Source organism: Lycium barbarum, chromosome 7 (genome assembly GCF_019175385.1).
Source record: "Lycium barbarum isolate Lr01 chromosome 7, ASM1917538v2, whole genome shotgun sequence".
In the NCBI taxonomy this organism is placed as follows: Eukaryota; Viridiplantae; Streptophyta; class Magnoliopsida; order Solanales; family Solanaceae; genus Lycium; species Lycium barbarum.
Genome location: NC_083343.1, coordinates 6862513 through 6878699, shown reverse-complemented (window position 1 = coordinate 6878699; position 16187 = coordinate 6862513). Strand labels below are relative to the sequence as shown.

Sequence of the window (16187 nt, the reverse complement as noted above, 5' to 3'; positions counted from 1 at the left end):
TAAGACATAACTTCACAATATAATTTCAAATGAAGATATCACACAAGTAGTATTTAAAGAGATTTCCCTTTATTCAAATATTGCAAACCAACAACGTATTTAATCTAACAAAAGTAAACGACTACAAATAAAAACAATTACTTCCTTCTGGAAGCATTGCTACAAGAACGTCTATTGTGTCCAGTCTGTCCACATGTACTGCAAGCATGTCTTTTTTTCCCAAGAAGCAATTCAACTAACAGCTTATCATGCTTATTCTTCGGCCTACCAAGAGGTCTCTTGTATATTGGTGGCAAAGCTACATCTTCTGATATGTATGTGAGAAGCTTCCATTCACGCTCGTCAGGGAGAGGATCCATGGCTACATCATATGTCTTCATCACGGTGTATGGTTTGAACAATTCTAAACAGTAATCATCAGTCGTTAGATTTTTCTTCTTAATGATGACCCATGCATGTGGGCATGTAATTTCGTCTATTTGAATCATCCGACAACTGCAAGTTTTGTTGTCCAAGTTAACTATGAAACGCCTTCCTGTAGCATGGACTATGTACAAGTATTCAGTTGATGGTTCGACTTACAAAAGATCATTAAATACTTTTGTTAAGCATTGAGCAGTCAAATACAAATAAATACATATATTACTTATAGTCAAATACCTACAAGTTCATCTTTAGAAGATAAATCCATTATAGTCATAAACATACCGCTAATTCTATAAATAATTGACTAACTGTATTTGGTAAATTCAATCATATGTATCAAATACATGTAAGTATTTGACACATACATACAGATTGCATATGCTAAATACAGTCACACACATACAAATTGTAAATGATAAATACAGTCAAATATATCAAATGCATGTAATTATTTGACACAAACCTACAGACTGCATATGCTAAATACAGTCAGATACATCAAATACAGCTAATATAATTGCATCTCAATCGAAAATATTTAAACAAATTGAACTAAAACATACTGTCATATGTAAACATAGATACACATTTATTCACAACATCTCCTGGAACTTTTTACTGAGTGTTGTGAATGTGTATGTACCGTTTCTCCGGTTATTATAATTCCATCTTCCAAACATCTTCCTCACTTCTTCTAGAAAAATCAAATATAGGCAGCTCTCTTGCCGCTACAAGGTGACGATTAATAAACTCTGCTATGTTTAAAGTCATTGTACATCCTCGGTTAAGAGTTGCATACACTCTAGCCCACTTTTCTCTTCCAGCTAATTCCAAATACTCTGCCACCCAAAAATATGCCTTCTCAACCTTCCCCATAAGCTCATCAAATTCTTCCGGCGTGTATGATTTTGTCATTGCATAAAACTTGGGACTCAACACATCATGACTCTTCTTATATCTCTTACATACGTTACCTCAAAGATGCCATATGGATGCATAATGTGGCACAGTTGGATAAATTCTAAAAACAACTTTGTTTATGCTTTCATGCCTATCAGATACAATACACATGTTCCCTATTACTTCATAAGCTTTCCTTAATTGCTCAAAGAACCATGTCCAAGACCTATTATTTTCTGAATCTATCACACCATATGCTAAAGGAAGTATATTAGTTGCATATGTCGTGGCATTAAGAAAATGGTTTTTATATATTCATTTTTAGTATAATCAAAGTTGTGCGTGGGCCTATTCATGTCATTGCATACCAACTATATATGTGTATTTGACTTGCCCGCATCATCTAACGTGTTGCCTGAAATGAATGTTCCATTGAATGTTGTTTTGAGGTGACTCCCTTCTACTACCACAATTGGTCTACAACACTCAAAGCCTTTGATGAATGCATACAATGCTATAAACAGATACAGAAACTCTTTATCGTCGGATTTTTGCATTCTTATTTGTGAACCCAGATATGTTTTATCCATGATGTATAGGTATCCGGGTAATTTTTTTTAAGAATCCGATGGTTCACCTATTAAATCCTTGATGGATTTTTCTTTAGCCCGCCAAGCGACCATGTATGACACATCCATTCCAAGATCAGTTTTGACATCTTCTGCTATATCATTAGGTGTGTATTTCCTCTTATGGTTGACTATTTTTGGCCTTAAAATTCCACCTATCAACCAACTTGTCGCATGGCATTGTGAATACAACTTATTTTTTAGCAGACATGTATCACGAAACTCCCTAAATCTGAACATTTCCGATTTACCAACACTTGACACCCTGAATTTTCAATCGTATTCTTCAGATACGTATACTAGTGTATAACTTCAAATACAAACATGAATACAAATAAATTGAGTTAAAATACATCAGATCAACACATTAAATTAAAATATATTCGTTCAGACCTTTTAAACTTACCTTATAGCATTAGACCTCTCGGTACAGAAATTGAATCTGTTGGAAATTGCATAGTTCGCCATAACAGCCTTTAATGTATCTTTGTCCTTGTAGACTTGATCAACAACAACCTCTTTTTGGTTTTTATCTGATATAACCATATTGGTGTCATTTTCGAATACAACAACGGCATTGCCACAACTTGATGAAGTCAAGTCTACAGTCCCGACTTGTTTCCATAGCATTCGTTTGATTTGTGTAACCAAGTTGCAAAACCTCTCCTTGAATACAACTTTCACCAGATACACAATTATCATTGCTTTTATCAGTTGTATTTATGCACAATGGATACATCGCTAACCGTTGTTCTCTTTCTTCAATTCCACATACACCCTCACTGTCACGACCCAACTAGGGGCCGTGACGAGTACCTGGTACTTGTACCGAGCACCCCTTATCTATCCTTTTACCTTTACCTCTCAGCGGGCCGTAGGAACTATTCCATATATATTTTTTTTTCGTTACTGGACATTAACATTAGTAGCATCGTCATAAACATAGACTGGTAAACTTTTCTATCACGTTATACAACGACGCGAACAATCCAAAATACAAAACATCTAACTGTACCTATCTGTCTAAGAGCCTCTAAACATAGTACACATATACATAGAAAGGGTCGAGTACTGCCGTGCCCGAATATATACACAAAATAGTACCAAGAAACTGAGGCTCCGGGACAACTGGAGCGCTGACAAGTATTGCTGGTAGGGCTCCTAGGAACCAAATCCGCCTGTCTGCTGACCTGCGCGGCATGAAACGCAGCGTCCACAAGAAGGGACGTCAGTACGAATAGTGTACCGAGTATGTAAGGCATGAATAATAACATACGTAAAATATAAAACAGGGATAATGACATAAAAGAGTTATAGTACATGTCCTGAGGTAGAAACATAACCTGTACATATAAGTGCCCTTTGGCAGATACCATGCATGCTTAACTTTTCTTTGAAAAGCATTTCTTGTTCATATATATAAAAATAGAGCATGTCATATTGCCGAGGCGTCGACAGCCGATCCATTTAACCATAAATATACACATCCCGCGTCCGGGATGATATCATGTCATATAATACCAACCGATCAGGTGGATATGCGTATATAACTCTCTGCCCTCATTTCCATCTTCCCCGTATACATATGCATACATCATGTACATATATCAGCGTCTATAACGCTCTGGCTCTTTTATCATATACATATACGTGTATCATGTACATATATCAGCGTCTATAGCGCTCTGGCTCTTTTATCATATACATATACGTGTCTCATGTACATATACTTATAACATGCATACAACACGCTCGGGAGTCCAAGAAAACCATGTCCACGTCGGAGTGAAGTAAGGTCGGTAGCCTCCGATTACATTATGAAACAATCATGATCGTTATGTCTCACCTTGAAGGAACTAATATTATGAGGCGAGACTATCAATGAAGAATAGCATTAAGAGAAAACATGGGACAAGATCGTAAAACTCATAAAACATTACTTCATGTATTTTAGAGTCTTTAGAAAATAGAGTCATGACAAAAGAATAGGGTTGGACTCAAGAACTAGTCCATTATTCTTGTATTCCTATTGAATCCTTCACTTAAGAATTTTTGACATACAATCATTCTCGTCATACTTGTCATAGACATATTCTCTTCCTTACTTCATCATTATCATTATCATCATAGAAATGTTCTCATTAGAATATCTACATTACTTATCGTTAGATAAGCGGTATAAGGATCAAAAGTTTCCTTTGGATTCTACTTCAAAATAGGTCAAGCGGAACAATAAGGAAAATTCGGGAACCATGGGCCCACTTCGGGTCAAATGAGGCGGCGTACCAAATTTACGTTCATTACATTTTATGACGTCACTTGGGAGGGTTTTAGGGTAGTCGGGTCCTCTTTATACAAGTTGTAGATGCTTAGGAAGTTTTTTTTTCTAACATTTCGCACAACTTTTAGTTCAATTCTACTGAACGAAAAAGGGGAAACTTTGGGTGCGGATTCCGGAGAATTGAGTTGTCCCCGAGGCTCGTATCCAACTTATTACGTCTAAGAAAAGCCATAGAAGGAAGGGTGATGCCTTACATACCTCTTTCCGCTTCTTTTGCTATTCCAAATTCAAGTTGCAAATCCGCCGAAATCTACAAATTGGTCACATTTACCAAACCTTGATTAGAGCATTTAGAATTGGATTCTTAAAGTAACACTTGGCTACCGAAATTTCGGCAGCATTTCCCCTATAAATACACCATCTCCAAAACTTCGACTTAGCCAATTTTTTTAATCAACAACAATCCGAGAATTCAAACCCGGCCAAACTATCAACATAATTTCAACAACCACACTAACAATTTCCATATTCAATCCAAGATACATTATAACAACTTAATCAATTTACTACTTCTTTCAAAACCTTCCAACTCCAATGAAAACAATAACAACCTTATAATATATATTCCAACAACACCATACTAATATCATTATCTTCCATACATGTAAGAACATAATATTCAATTTACATAATCTTCCAAGACAAGCCTCCAACTACTAATACTTCACTAAGCTCATTAGGCTTTTGTTTGCAATATAAAATCCACAACACAACAACCAACATACTAAATAAAACTTGCTTACCATGCATTCATGATTCACCAAATATACACGGCTATACATGTGATATACAACTCACGGCCACACAACTATATTCTTGCTATTCATGAATTTCACTCACTTTTGCACACTACAACATGCAAAAATATCCATAGCATGTAAAGAATAAGTTCTTACCTTCTTCCTTGATCTTTCACTTAGCTAAGACTTGCAACTTGCTAGAATATGGATTTTTCTTGCTCCAAAGACCACTCCACCTTGCTAGGAATCCTTTAATTGGTAGAAAATAATTTTTGAAGAAATTTTTGTCAATTTTCTTGGCAATTTTTGCACTTGGCCGAAATGGCCTTGGAGATTTCTCCTTCTTTCCTTTTTCTCAAGTGTTCTTGAAGTTTCTAAATGTTTCAAGGCAACTTAAATGATCTCTTATAATAATTTTCCACATGGAAAATTCCCATGGGCTTGGGCCATTACACCATGGCCGGCCAACATCACTTTTGGGCCTAAATGTTTTCTTTTTTTTTGGGCCAACCCGGTTGATCCCCGAGTTGGGCCTAGCCCAATGATCTTTCGACCTTAAAACGTCCATATCTCCTTGTACCGATGTCACCTGGGAACCCACGACCTATGGTTGGAAAGCTAATTCAATTATCTACAACTTCTATTTCTTGTTAGTTTTCCAAATTCCAAACTTATAATACTGTTTTTTCCCCTTGAAGTCAGGTCACCCGAAAACGTTTTCTTAAAAATATTCGTTTGGAGGGCTTCCACTTTGATTTGGCCCAAGGGTCCTTCATGAGTTGTGTTTAACTTTACATATGTGATTCATATAACTTGTCACATGTTCCAAAAAAAAATCTTGACGTGTGGGCCCCACCTCAGCTTACAAATAATACGACGTTAAAAAATACGGGATATAACACTCACACCCATATCATTGTGTATTTCCATCGGCATATCATTACCTTCAACTGTATATTTGATGTATATGTTTTTTATTTGTGTGTCTACATTCAACTGAGTTGCAACTGCTTGTAACAAATCTATATACGTCGAATACTCTTTGAAAACCACAGCATCGATTTTAAAATTTACATAACAGTTTTCGTCTTAGCAATGATGATACAATGGATATTATTATACTCAAACTGAATGAATTCGTTGAGATTGATTACAACTTGAAATACAGTATCAAATAATAGACAAAATTAATTCAATGGTAAACAATTAGCAATGGGGAAAGTGAACTAATAAAACTATAAGCAAATTCAGAGAATCAAATATATACATACTTTCAAATACATTAATACTTATAATAAACAGCATATGAAACATTTTCTTAAATACATAAATACATACAGAGATATATATCCCGGAATCAAACACATATACATATAAAAACAATGACTGTTTCAAATACACTAGTACAAACAGAGAGTATATATATGAAATTGAATATATCTGTATTCAATACATAGTTCATCACTTGTTCAAATACACAAACACATGCACCACTGGTTCAAATACACGAATAACATACAACACAAAATACTACATTCAAACATATTTTCAAACATACTTGAAATTGAATCGCAGCTTATCACTGAAGAGGAATTCGGAAAAATAATAATTAATTGCTATAGTTCTAGAATTAAGGGGAAAAAACTACGCAAATAATACAACAGTGAAATACAATGGGATTTTAAGTGTTTTTATTTAAAAAAAACATGAATTTTTGAATTACCTTTGGAATGATCGTATTCTCTGTGTTTTGTGTTTCCTCTGTTGTTAATTCGTTTGAAATTTGAATTTACTTTGCATTTGAAAAAGAAGTGGGGAGAGAAGGAGAATCGTGGTTGAAGAAGGAACTGAAAGCTAAAATTATGAAAGATATTATTAGGAATTATATCTCCCTAATTTAAGATCACAGTTAATGCCTATTATTAAGGGATTTGTTTTAAAGATACAGATTATGCATCTATTTGAGTACATGCAAATACACAAAATACATACAGGTATTACTTAAAAGGAGGCTACGAAATGTATTTTAAAAAAAATGATAGCTATTAATGGTAAGAACCAACAATAAGGTAGTTATTCCTCCAATTCTTTTATCCCTCCCTCTATATAATGATTATACCCTTTTTATTTCAAGTAATATAATATTATAGTGAAAAAAAAAACTTAAAGATCTTTGAGGAAAAGAAAAAAGAATCAAAACTAATAAAAATTACTCAGATGTTTGGTAAAACTTTTTAAAAAATATTATTAGCAGTTTGTGTTTGGTCAATTAATTTTAAAAAAACACTTTTGATTGGCAATTAGTATTTGGTCAAGCTTTTAGAAAGTGCTTTTAAAAGCCTCATTTATTTGCACTTAATGGAGGTCTGAATCTTAATCATTCATATTCAGCCCATTAAGTGCATTTGTTTTTAAGGTCTAAATCTTAGTCATTCAGATTCAGCTCATTAAGTTTATTTATTTTGTTTCCTTATGAAGCCTCTTAATAGGTCTGAATGAATCAGATCTATAACAGAGTCTTAACACAATTCAGACTCATTTAAATAATACTCTTATTTCATAAAATCTTCCACCACTTATTTCAGATACCAATTTTAACCTCTTGAACTGGTAATTTTTCATAATTTAGTCTTGTATTTTTTATATTCGTAAAATCTTGGGTGCATTGATGTTTACCAAGAACTCTTGAAAGCGCAAAAAATAACTAATTAACTATAATAGCAAAACAGTTTTCTAGGTTTTTGGAGTCTCTTAAAAACTTTGCTTGAAATCTCATGTATATCTACCTAATTCATGCTCTAATCTGCACCAGAAAAATTAAACATGAGTGAATCCACCTTCCCCATAAAATCCCTCCCTCCACTTCTCAATCTTTGAAAGATTGCAGTGACTCTATAAGACAATAACAATGAACTAAAAAAAATTGAATACTACATAACCCTCTAATGAAATTTGAAACTTCATACATAATACAAGCTTCAAGAAACAACGGAGAACATTCAGAAATTGTGTCAAGCATCTAAAAGTTTACTCCTTTTGTCTTATTTTAATAAAGTTTCTTACTAAAAAATATCTTGTGGGATTCAACTATAATAGCTCTCTATCACTTTCAGTTGATAGAGAAAGGTTTTTAGATAGTTCAAATTATTTATCAAATATAAATATTTAAAATACTTTTTTATCAAAAAATAAATTTATTTTGCTGAAATAAATTTTTTATAAAATTTCATTGATATATTGGTTAATTCCATATGCACATTCAGATATTGAAAACAAATAAACTTAATCATTCAGTATTCAGATCTAGAGAGAATATCTTAATATTCTAATGTGCATTCAGATTCAGACATTTAGATCTTAATGCACATCTTAATATTCAGACGTTTTAATCTTAATGTAAACAAATGAGGCCTAAGTGTATTTTTCTCAAAAACACTTTTAAAAAAAGTGCTTTTGGGAAGAAGCTATTTTTTTAGCTTCTAAAAAACAATTTCTATTACTTCCAAAAGAACTTATTTTCTTCTAAAAGCTTGGTTAAACATCTTGCTTTTTAAAATAACCACTTTTGGAGAAAAATAAGCTTGGCCAAACAAGCTAAGCATAGGTTTGCGTTCTGATATCCGTAATTTACTGATTCGACTAATTTAAATTCGCAATCTAATGATCTAAATTTGTACACTCAATTAATTTATATTTGTATTCTGATATCCGAAATTTAATGATTCTGACTATCATTTTAATATCCTAAATTCACTAATCTGGTGCGTAATCCAAATTTAAATTCCGATATCTAAAGTTTACTGATCCATCCATTCTATCGCGTCCTTCCGTAGTATCATCGTCACATGGGGCTGCTGTGAAATTTAGTCAAATAATGAAATTGGAATTGGCAACGTCTGTCATCGTAAGCTATTACTCCACGTTAGTTTAGACTCCAAATACATCTTTTCTTCTATCCTATACAGCACCACCTCATAGAGCCGTGGTCGAAAAATATACTGATATTTAGTAGGCGTTTGCCATTAAAACCAAATATTTTTTGCCTTTTTAGAATTTTGAAGTAGGAATTCAAGATCGAGTTGTGTTTGGTTATAGATTTTTATAAAAAAATATTTGGCCGCTTGAATATAGTGAAAGTAACAAATGTGAAAAAAAGTGTAAATAAGATTTAGATGTTTTTTAAATTCTAAATACAATTTTAAGTTGTATTTAAAAATTTTATGATCAAACGTTAATTTTTAAATAAAGTGTAAAAAAAATAAAAAATAAAAAGTGATTTTTTTTTATGGCCAAACGGATCCTTATATTCTCTAGTCTATAACAGCAATTGTCAAGTCTCTCACCAAGATCCATTGCTTTCACAAGAAACCATGCAAGACCGGCAACAAAATTTTCAAATTTACATCATCACGTGATAAAATAGTCAAACATAAGGCTAAGTCACCACAAATGATCCATTTTCCAAGAACCCATGAAAGAAAAATCAAACGAAAGGTAAAAAGAAAGAAGAATAAACTAAATAGTTGTTTAACTAAAAATTACTGGCGGATATATAATATATTTATAATATGTATATAACATGTATCATCCGTATATAAGCTATATATACTGCCTAGAAAAAGTAGATATTAAATCTAACCGGCAATTTGTGCAAAGAGCATAATATCATTTTAATGAGGAAAGGTTAAATTTAAATTTGTTTATGAACTTGTCGAAATAGAATAACTCTTATCATTCGTTAAATTTTAATCTAATATTACTCTCAAAAAGTTTTTTTTGCCCTTGACCCCCTAACAAGCACTCGGTCGTAGGATAATTACCATATTCAAAAGTTGAGGGATAAATTTAAACTTTTTTTCGAAAAATTTAAATATATAGAGTCCATCATTCCTTACCGTAGCCCGTTAATGATAAAAGTAAATACAAAATAATTTACTAATAACATTTTTTGAATCTACCAGAAATATATCGGATCACAAAATTAAATAATTTGGATAATATATCAGCTATTTGACTAATTCCCATTTTAGAAATAACAAGATTCACTTACTTTTTACTAGATGTTAATGAAATAAAAGTCGTCGGCAGACAGTAATAATAATCTTATAACTCAAATCTTCAAACTTATATAATATCTAAACTCAAAGCCACATATTAAATTAGCTATCGTCCAATTAACCTTCAATTCAATGGCTAATTCCATCAAACTTTTCTCAATTATCTTCTCATTTTTCTTCCTCCAGCAACTAGTTTTCTCTAATGGCCAAAATGTTATCAAGGGAGGATACTGGTTCAGGGACAGTGGATTAGCTTTAAACAACATTGATTCAACTCTTTTCACTCATTTATTTTGTGCATTTGCTGATCTTAATCCTCAATCAAATCAGTTAATCATTAAGCCGGAAGATGAAGAATCATTCAGGCAATTTACAAGTACAGTTCAAAGGAAAAATCCTTCAGTAAAGACTTTATTGTCTATAGCTGGAGGAAGTGCCAATAAAACAGCATATGGAGTTATGGCTAGAACACCAAATTCAAGAAAAAGTTTTATTGATTCATCAATAAGATTAGCTAGGCAATTGGGATTTCATGGCCTTGATCTTGATTGGGAATACCCAGAATCAGCTACAGACATGGCAAACTTTGGTAATACTCTCTCGATTTCTATTTATTTATCTTATTTTCCTTTTTAGTCGATTTTTAAAAAATCTCTTTTTTCTTTTTGGCAATTCTTTCATTTCAACTTTTCACATTATACGTATATTTAAGATCACAAGATTAAAGAATATTTTGATACATTATACACATCTTTAATTTAAGACGACAATCACAAGATGAAAAAATTGAGAGTTGCTAAATTGTCACACCAATTTAACTCAAATTTGGCCACACTTATGTAAAAACCACCATAATCTCTATTATACAATTTTAAATTAAGATAAACTTTGAACAAAAAAAGAAATGACATTAAGTAAGCATAAATTATTAAATTTGACCTAAATAGTTCTATAAATTTACCCCATTTGAGTCATTGTGGCCAAAAGACCTTATTGTAAAAAAGTTATTTTCTTAAATTTCGCGTCAAGTCAAAACCGGACAAATAAATTAAGACGGACAAAGTATTGAATTGTGTGATCATTTAGAGCCTGTTTGGATGGGCTTAAAAAAAGCGGCTTATAAGCTGGAAACAGCTTATAAGCCAACAACAAAAAATATTATAATAGCCCAACTTATTTTTTTTTGTCTTATAAGCTGTTTTAGACAAATAAAGTCAAACGACCCAATTAATTTTTTGGGCTTATTTTAAACACAAAATGGTTTTAATCTGGTTAGTCAAACACTCAAAAAAGCTGAAAGCAGCTTATAAACAACTTATAAGTCAATCCAAACGGGCTCTTAAGTACTTGTGCTCTTTTTTTTCTTTAATTTGATTTATAACTTAGTATCACATATTCACTAGCTCGATTAATCTAGATTCGCGTTGTATAAAGTCCATTTAAAAAAAATTTGAAGTTCTCAATTCTAATGACTACAACTTGAGACCTCTGATTCAGATGTTGGATCCCATCTATATATCCCACATCACTTAACCTTTTTTCAAAATATAAGAGAATAAATTTTTATTTTCTTAATTATGCAATTATGCTCCTTCTGTGTGAGTTTGATTCCTTTTCATTGCTAAATAATTTGAACTTATCATTTATAATGGTTAAAATCAGATTTATTAGGAGTTAATTTGATGGCTTCATGAATTCTAGCTCCTTACTTTCGCAATTATAGGACAAAATTTAATACTACTATTAAATTTTAAAATTTTAATTTTTCTCTCTCCCCACACACATTATTTTTCTTTGATTTGTAACAAAAATATTGGGTTCAGTTAAACATGTTGAGTATAAGCTCCCTCTGCCACTAATAATTAGACTTGACTTGAATCCAATATGTATGTCCCTTATGGTTTCATATAATGAATTGTATGACCAACCAATTCAAACTTTAAAGTGTTATTTAGCGTAGACTTTTATTTACTTAATTACATTTTCAACAGGTATCCTTTTGAATGAGTGGCGCACTACCATCAATACAGAGGCGAAAAATTCAGGTAGGCCGATGCTGCTTCTCACCGCGGCGGTTTCCTACTTGCCACGAGTCGACGATCTGGACTACCCAGTTCAATCAGTGGCAAGAAACTTTGACTGGATCAACCTAATGGCATATGACTTCTATGCACCAAATCGGTCACCATCACAAACCAATTCACATGCACAATTATTTGACCCCGTAAACCATGTTAGTGGAAGTGATGGAATTACTGCATGGATTCAAGCTGGCGTTCCAACCCGAAAATTGGTTCTTGGAATTCCATTTTATGGCTATGCGTGGCAATTGGTTAACGCGAATATTCATGACCTTAAGGCGCCTACTTCAGGAAAATCAAGTGTTAGTCCGAACAATGATGGGACGATGACTTATAGCCAAATTCGAAATTATATAAGGCAAAGTAGCGCCACGACTGTGTATAATGCAACCATTGTTGGAGATTATTGTTACTCTGAAAATACTTGGATTAGTTATGATGATACTCGAACGGTTAGACAGAAGGTTACTTATGTTAAAGGTAGAGGATTGCTTGGTTACTTTGCATGGCACATTGCACAAGATCAAAATTGGATACTTTCTCGTACAGGTAAGTAACTTTTCTTTTTTCTATCATCATTTTTATAGCTGAAGAAATATTTAAGCATTTTTGAGTAGTAAAAGAGGTTGAGCGAACTTTTTCCCCCTTCTTTTCTTTAGTCTTTTTGGGAGTTGGCTCTCCTCCAGAGGAAGATCCCTCCAGTTCCTCCAATGTAGTCTTCTATAACTAGGACGTGGCCCATTATTTATTTAATGGACCAAATTTAATTTACTAACCAAAGGACATTAATTATGGTTACCAATAATTCTCTCTCCTCTCTTCTCTTTCCACTCCAAACAAACACCGTCTTTATCCTCTCCGAAAGGCAGAACCTTTCCCTTTTTCTACCACTATTTTCACACCCAGATTGAAAAAAACATATTTCAAAAATTCAAGGATTGACAGTGAATTTAGCTACTTTGAAGCTTGATTTTGATTGAAATGGTGATTGACGAAGTAGTGTTGTCTTCTTCGGATAAATAACTTTTTGATTTGGGGTTTCTTCAAAACCACAAGGGCCCATGAAAATTGTGAAGAAGGAAAAATGCAGAATTTTTGGTTTATGATGGAATCCATTTTTCTTGGGTTTTCCTTTTCTTGGATTCATTTCAGCATTTCTCTATTGAGATTCTCCCTAACACATGGTAAACTTTAGAGAAAGAATATTACTTGATGAAATTTGGTTTACAAAAATTAAATGTTAATGTTTGCATCGTTGTATTATTTGCTCTATTTTCTGTTGAGATTTGAGAGAATTATTGGTAACCATAGTTAACGCCCTTTGGTTAGTAAATTAGACCTGATCCATTGAATAAATAATGGGGCACGTGTTAGTTATACAAGAACTACATTGGATGAACCGGAGGGATCCTCCACTAGAGAGGAGCCAAGTCCATTTTTTTGGGGTACTTTCTGGAGCACGTTATTAGTAGTTTTTCTTCTTTTTTATCGTTCATAAAAACTTAAGTACTTTTGAATTTAACTTATATAAAAGCATGAGTTTGGAGGTGGTATGTCATTCACCTCCCACTTTATGTGAAAAAAAATAAAAAAAAAGTGAATCTCATATTAAAAAATTAAATAATATTCATGTAATTTTTAAAATATTTTCATTAAATCAATAATGATGGATTAATTATCACATGCGTATCAATCCATTAGTGGGAGCAAATGAAATTATTGTACAGTAAAAAACGTGGACTCATATTATTGCGCTTCTTCAAAAGTTTAAGTAGCCAAATTATACAATTTTCTTTCTTTTCTTATATTAGCCTGAGATTTAATCTAGATATTTAACTGTTGTATTTACTATTCTACCATATCATTTATTTGTTATGTTTACTAAAATAAATATACTTAAAATATTTATATTTTAAAATAAGATAGAATTTAATTACTTTTTCATTTTTATTCTTACTCTTTAATAAATGTGAAAAGAGATTAATGTCGTAAAAGAAAAAATAAAATTAAATGAAGATCAAATAATAAATAAGGTAAATTAGTCAAATTATAATTCTAATTGACGTTTCCTTAAAAAAACATGCAAAAGATAACACGACAAGTAAAATGAGCTAAACCAAGAATATTCACCAAAACTGAAAAAATAGCAGTTCTTCATTTAAATAGAAAATCAATTTTCTACGTTGTTTCATATTAAACACGTAAAATTAATTTATCAATTTGAACTAATGTAAATTTGATTTAAATCCAAATCAATTTTTTTTAAAAAAAATAAGTATTGTTTAGATCCAATCTACATACATTAACAATAGAATATTTTACACTTGTAAATTAATCGAATTAAAATTCAAGTTATCAACTGATACTTAAATATTGCTATTGTTTTGTCTCAAAGAGGGGAAAATAGTTTCCTTTAAAAAAGTCTTCTCTTTTTAAAAGTATTAATAAATTTTTTCAAACTTTTTATTCGTAGCAAACATTAATATAATAAAGTTTTGAATACGGAATACAAACTACAGTGTTATATTAATCGTGTTTTGAACATACAACTTATTAGTAATATAAGTAAAAAGATTCAAGCGAATTTTTATTGAAAAAGATGACAAAATAATGAATAAAATAATTGCAATTTGAGAAATTATATAACCAATTAACATTAACAAGAACAAATTTTGAAATAAAAGAAAAATATATGGGTCAAAAAATTAATTTGATGTGTAACTATATAACGTAAACTTTAGTAGAATTTAAATTAAATTCTAAAGAAAATACATTTATGATGTGAGACTACACGATAATATTTTCACTAAATTGATATAAATGGTAAAAGTACTTATTAACAATATATCATTGTAATTATGAAAGAAGAACAAAAGCAAATATTGTATCATGCTAACAACTTTTCTGCTATCCGTCGAGATAAATTACGCATTTGAATTATGCGCTGAACTTTCTAATTTTTATTTGTGAATGGTAAATAAGAAATGATTGATCTTCATGAGAATAATGTATAATGACTCACGGTTGTTGTATAAAATACAATTCAATCTAAGAAGCAAATATATATCTTTGCCAACCTAATAAATTTATAGCATTAAGCGATAGTAAAAAGTAGATAGAATGTTAGATTCTTTGTGCTTTACAACTTAACAAATGAATGTTCTCATAATTACAAAATAATAAGTTATGTTACATTATTAAATTATACTACTAAAGTTTTAGTTAGGACCAGTAGAATGTAAAAATTTCAACGGAACAAAAATTTTGAGATGAAATAAAACCAAATAATTTCCTGTACATACTTCTTCGAACGAAAATATAATCATACTAATATTATGTTTGTCGTTAGCCCATATTAGGCCTATTAGGCCCGTGCTTCAACATCTAGTAATAGAAAGATTGTGCAGACTTTTCCTCCTCCTTTTATTTTTTCATAAATAGAGTTGTTTCAGTGTTATTGACAGAACAATACGTTTACTCGAATTAATCGATTGGACTCCATATGATAAAATTTTCGTATGTAATAAATTATCGAGAGCGATAATCTAATTAGTCTTCAGAAACGTTCACTAGGGTTTATAATGATTCATTTTAAAACTTAATTAATACTTTATGATATTCACCAGAGAGTACATGAAAAGTATTAAGGAGAGTTACTATTTAGTTTCCTCATTTTAAATGCTGAAGCAACCTACTAGAAAAAATTAATAAAAATTCGTTTGTTTTATTCGGATAAACCAAATAGAGTAACAATATAATTATTTTGGAGTTATTAGATAGTTGACTTTCACAATTAATTCATTTGCTTTATGTTCTTAATTTATTTTTAATTTTCTACCACTTTCTCTTGCAGCTTCACAAACATGGGGAGCCTCATCTTAAGCTATGAAATGATGGAATACGTAATTTTCTTTATCGAGTATACTACTAATAAATAATATGGTGACATATGTGGACCACGATATAAAATAAATAAATTCGTATTCTCAATTTCATTTACGTACCACTAATAT

General features: G+C 31.5%; 2 protein-coding genes and 1 long non-coding RNA gene across 3 annotated transcripts; 1 reads left to right on the top strand and 2 right to left on the bottom strand.

Moving 5' to 3' along the window:
* Positions 1-137: 137 nt before the first annotated feature.
* Positions 138-691, bottom strand: LOC132601216 (uncharacterized). The gene is made up of 2 exons (XM_060314321.1): positions 661-691; positions 138-577 (listed from the first exon to the last, which is right to left on the bottom strand). The coding sequence occupies exons 1-2, from the start codon at positions 689-691 to the stop codon at positions 138-140; spliced, it is 471 nt and encodes a 156-aa protein (XP_060170304.1).
* A 1498-nt stretch (positions 692-2189) lies between these two features.
* LOC132602095 (uncharacterized) lies at positions 2190-5407 on the bottom strand. The gene is made up of 3 exons (XR_009567591.1): positions 5193-5407; positions 4495-4546; positions 2190-3145 (listed from the first exon to the last, which is right to left on the bottom strand). It is a non-coding gene; the product is annotated as an uncharacterized LOC132602095 (long non-coding RNA).
* A 4756-nt stretch (positions 5408-10163) lies between these two features.
* LOC132603036 (class V chitinase-like) lies at positions 10164-16180 on the top strand. The gene is made up of 3 exons (XM_060315897.1): positions 10164-10682; positions 12085-12723; positions 16028-16180. Exons 1-3 carry the CDS (start codon positions 10226-10228, stop codon positions 16054-16056), a joined length of 1125 nt encoding a protein of 374 aa, XP_060171880.1. The 5' UTR covers positions 10164-10225; the 3' UTR covers positions 16057-16180.
* The last annotated feature ends 7 nt before the right edge of the window (positions 16181-16187 follow it).

Bases quoted from the DNA above. Each gene is read 5' to 3' on its own strand.
- LOC132601216 (XM_060314321.1), bottom strand. From the start codon at position 691: ATGGATTTATCTTCTAAAGATGAACTTGTAG. The intron at 578-660 runs GTATTTGACTAT...ATCTTTTGTAAG, and splicing joins TTCTAAAGATGAACTTGTAG to TCGAACCATCAACTGAATAC.
- LOC132603036 (XM_060315897.1), top strand. From the start codon at position 10,226: ATGGCTAATTCCATCAAACTTTTCTCAATTATCTTCTCATTTTTCTTC. The intron at 10,683-12,084 runs GTAATACTCTCT...CATTTTCAACAG, and splicing joins TACAGACATGGCAAACTTTG to GTATCCTTTTGAATGAGTGG. The intron at 12,724-16,027 runs GTAAGTAACTTT...TTTCTCTTGCAG, and splicing joins TTGGATACTTTCTCGTACAG to CTTCACAAACATGGGGAGCC.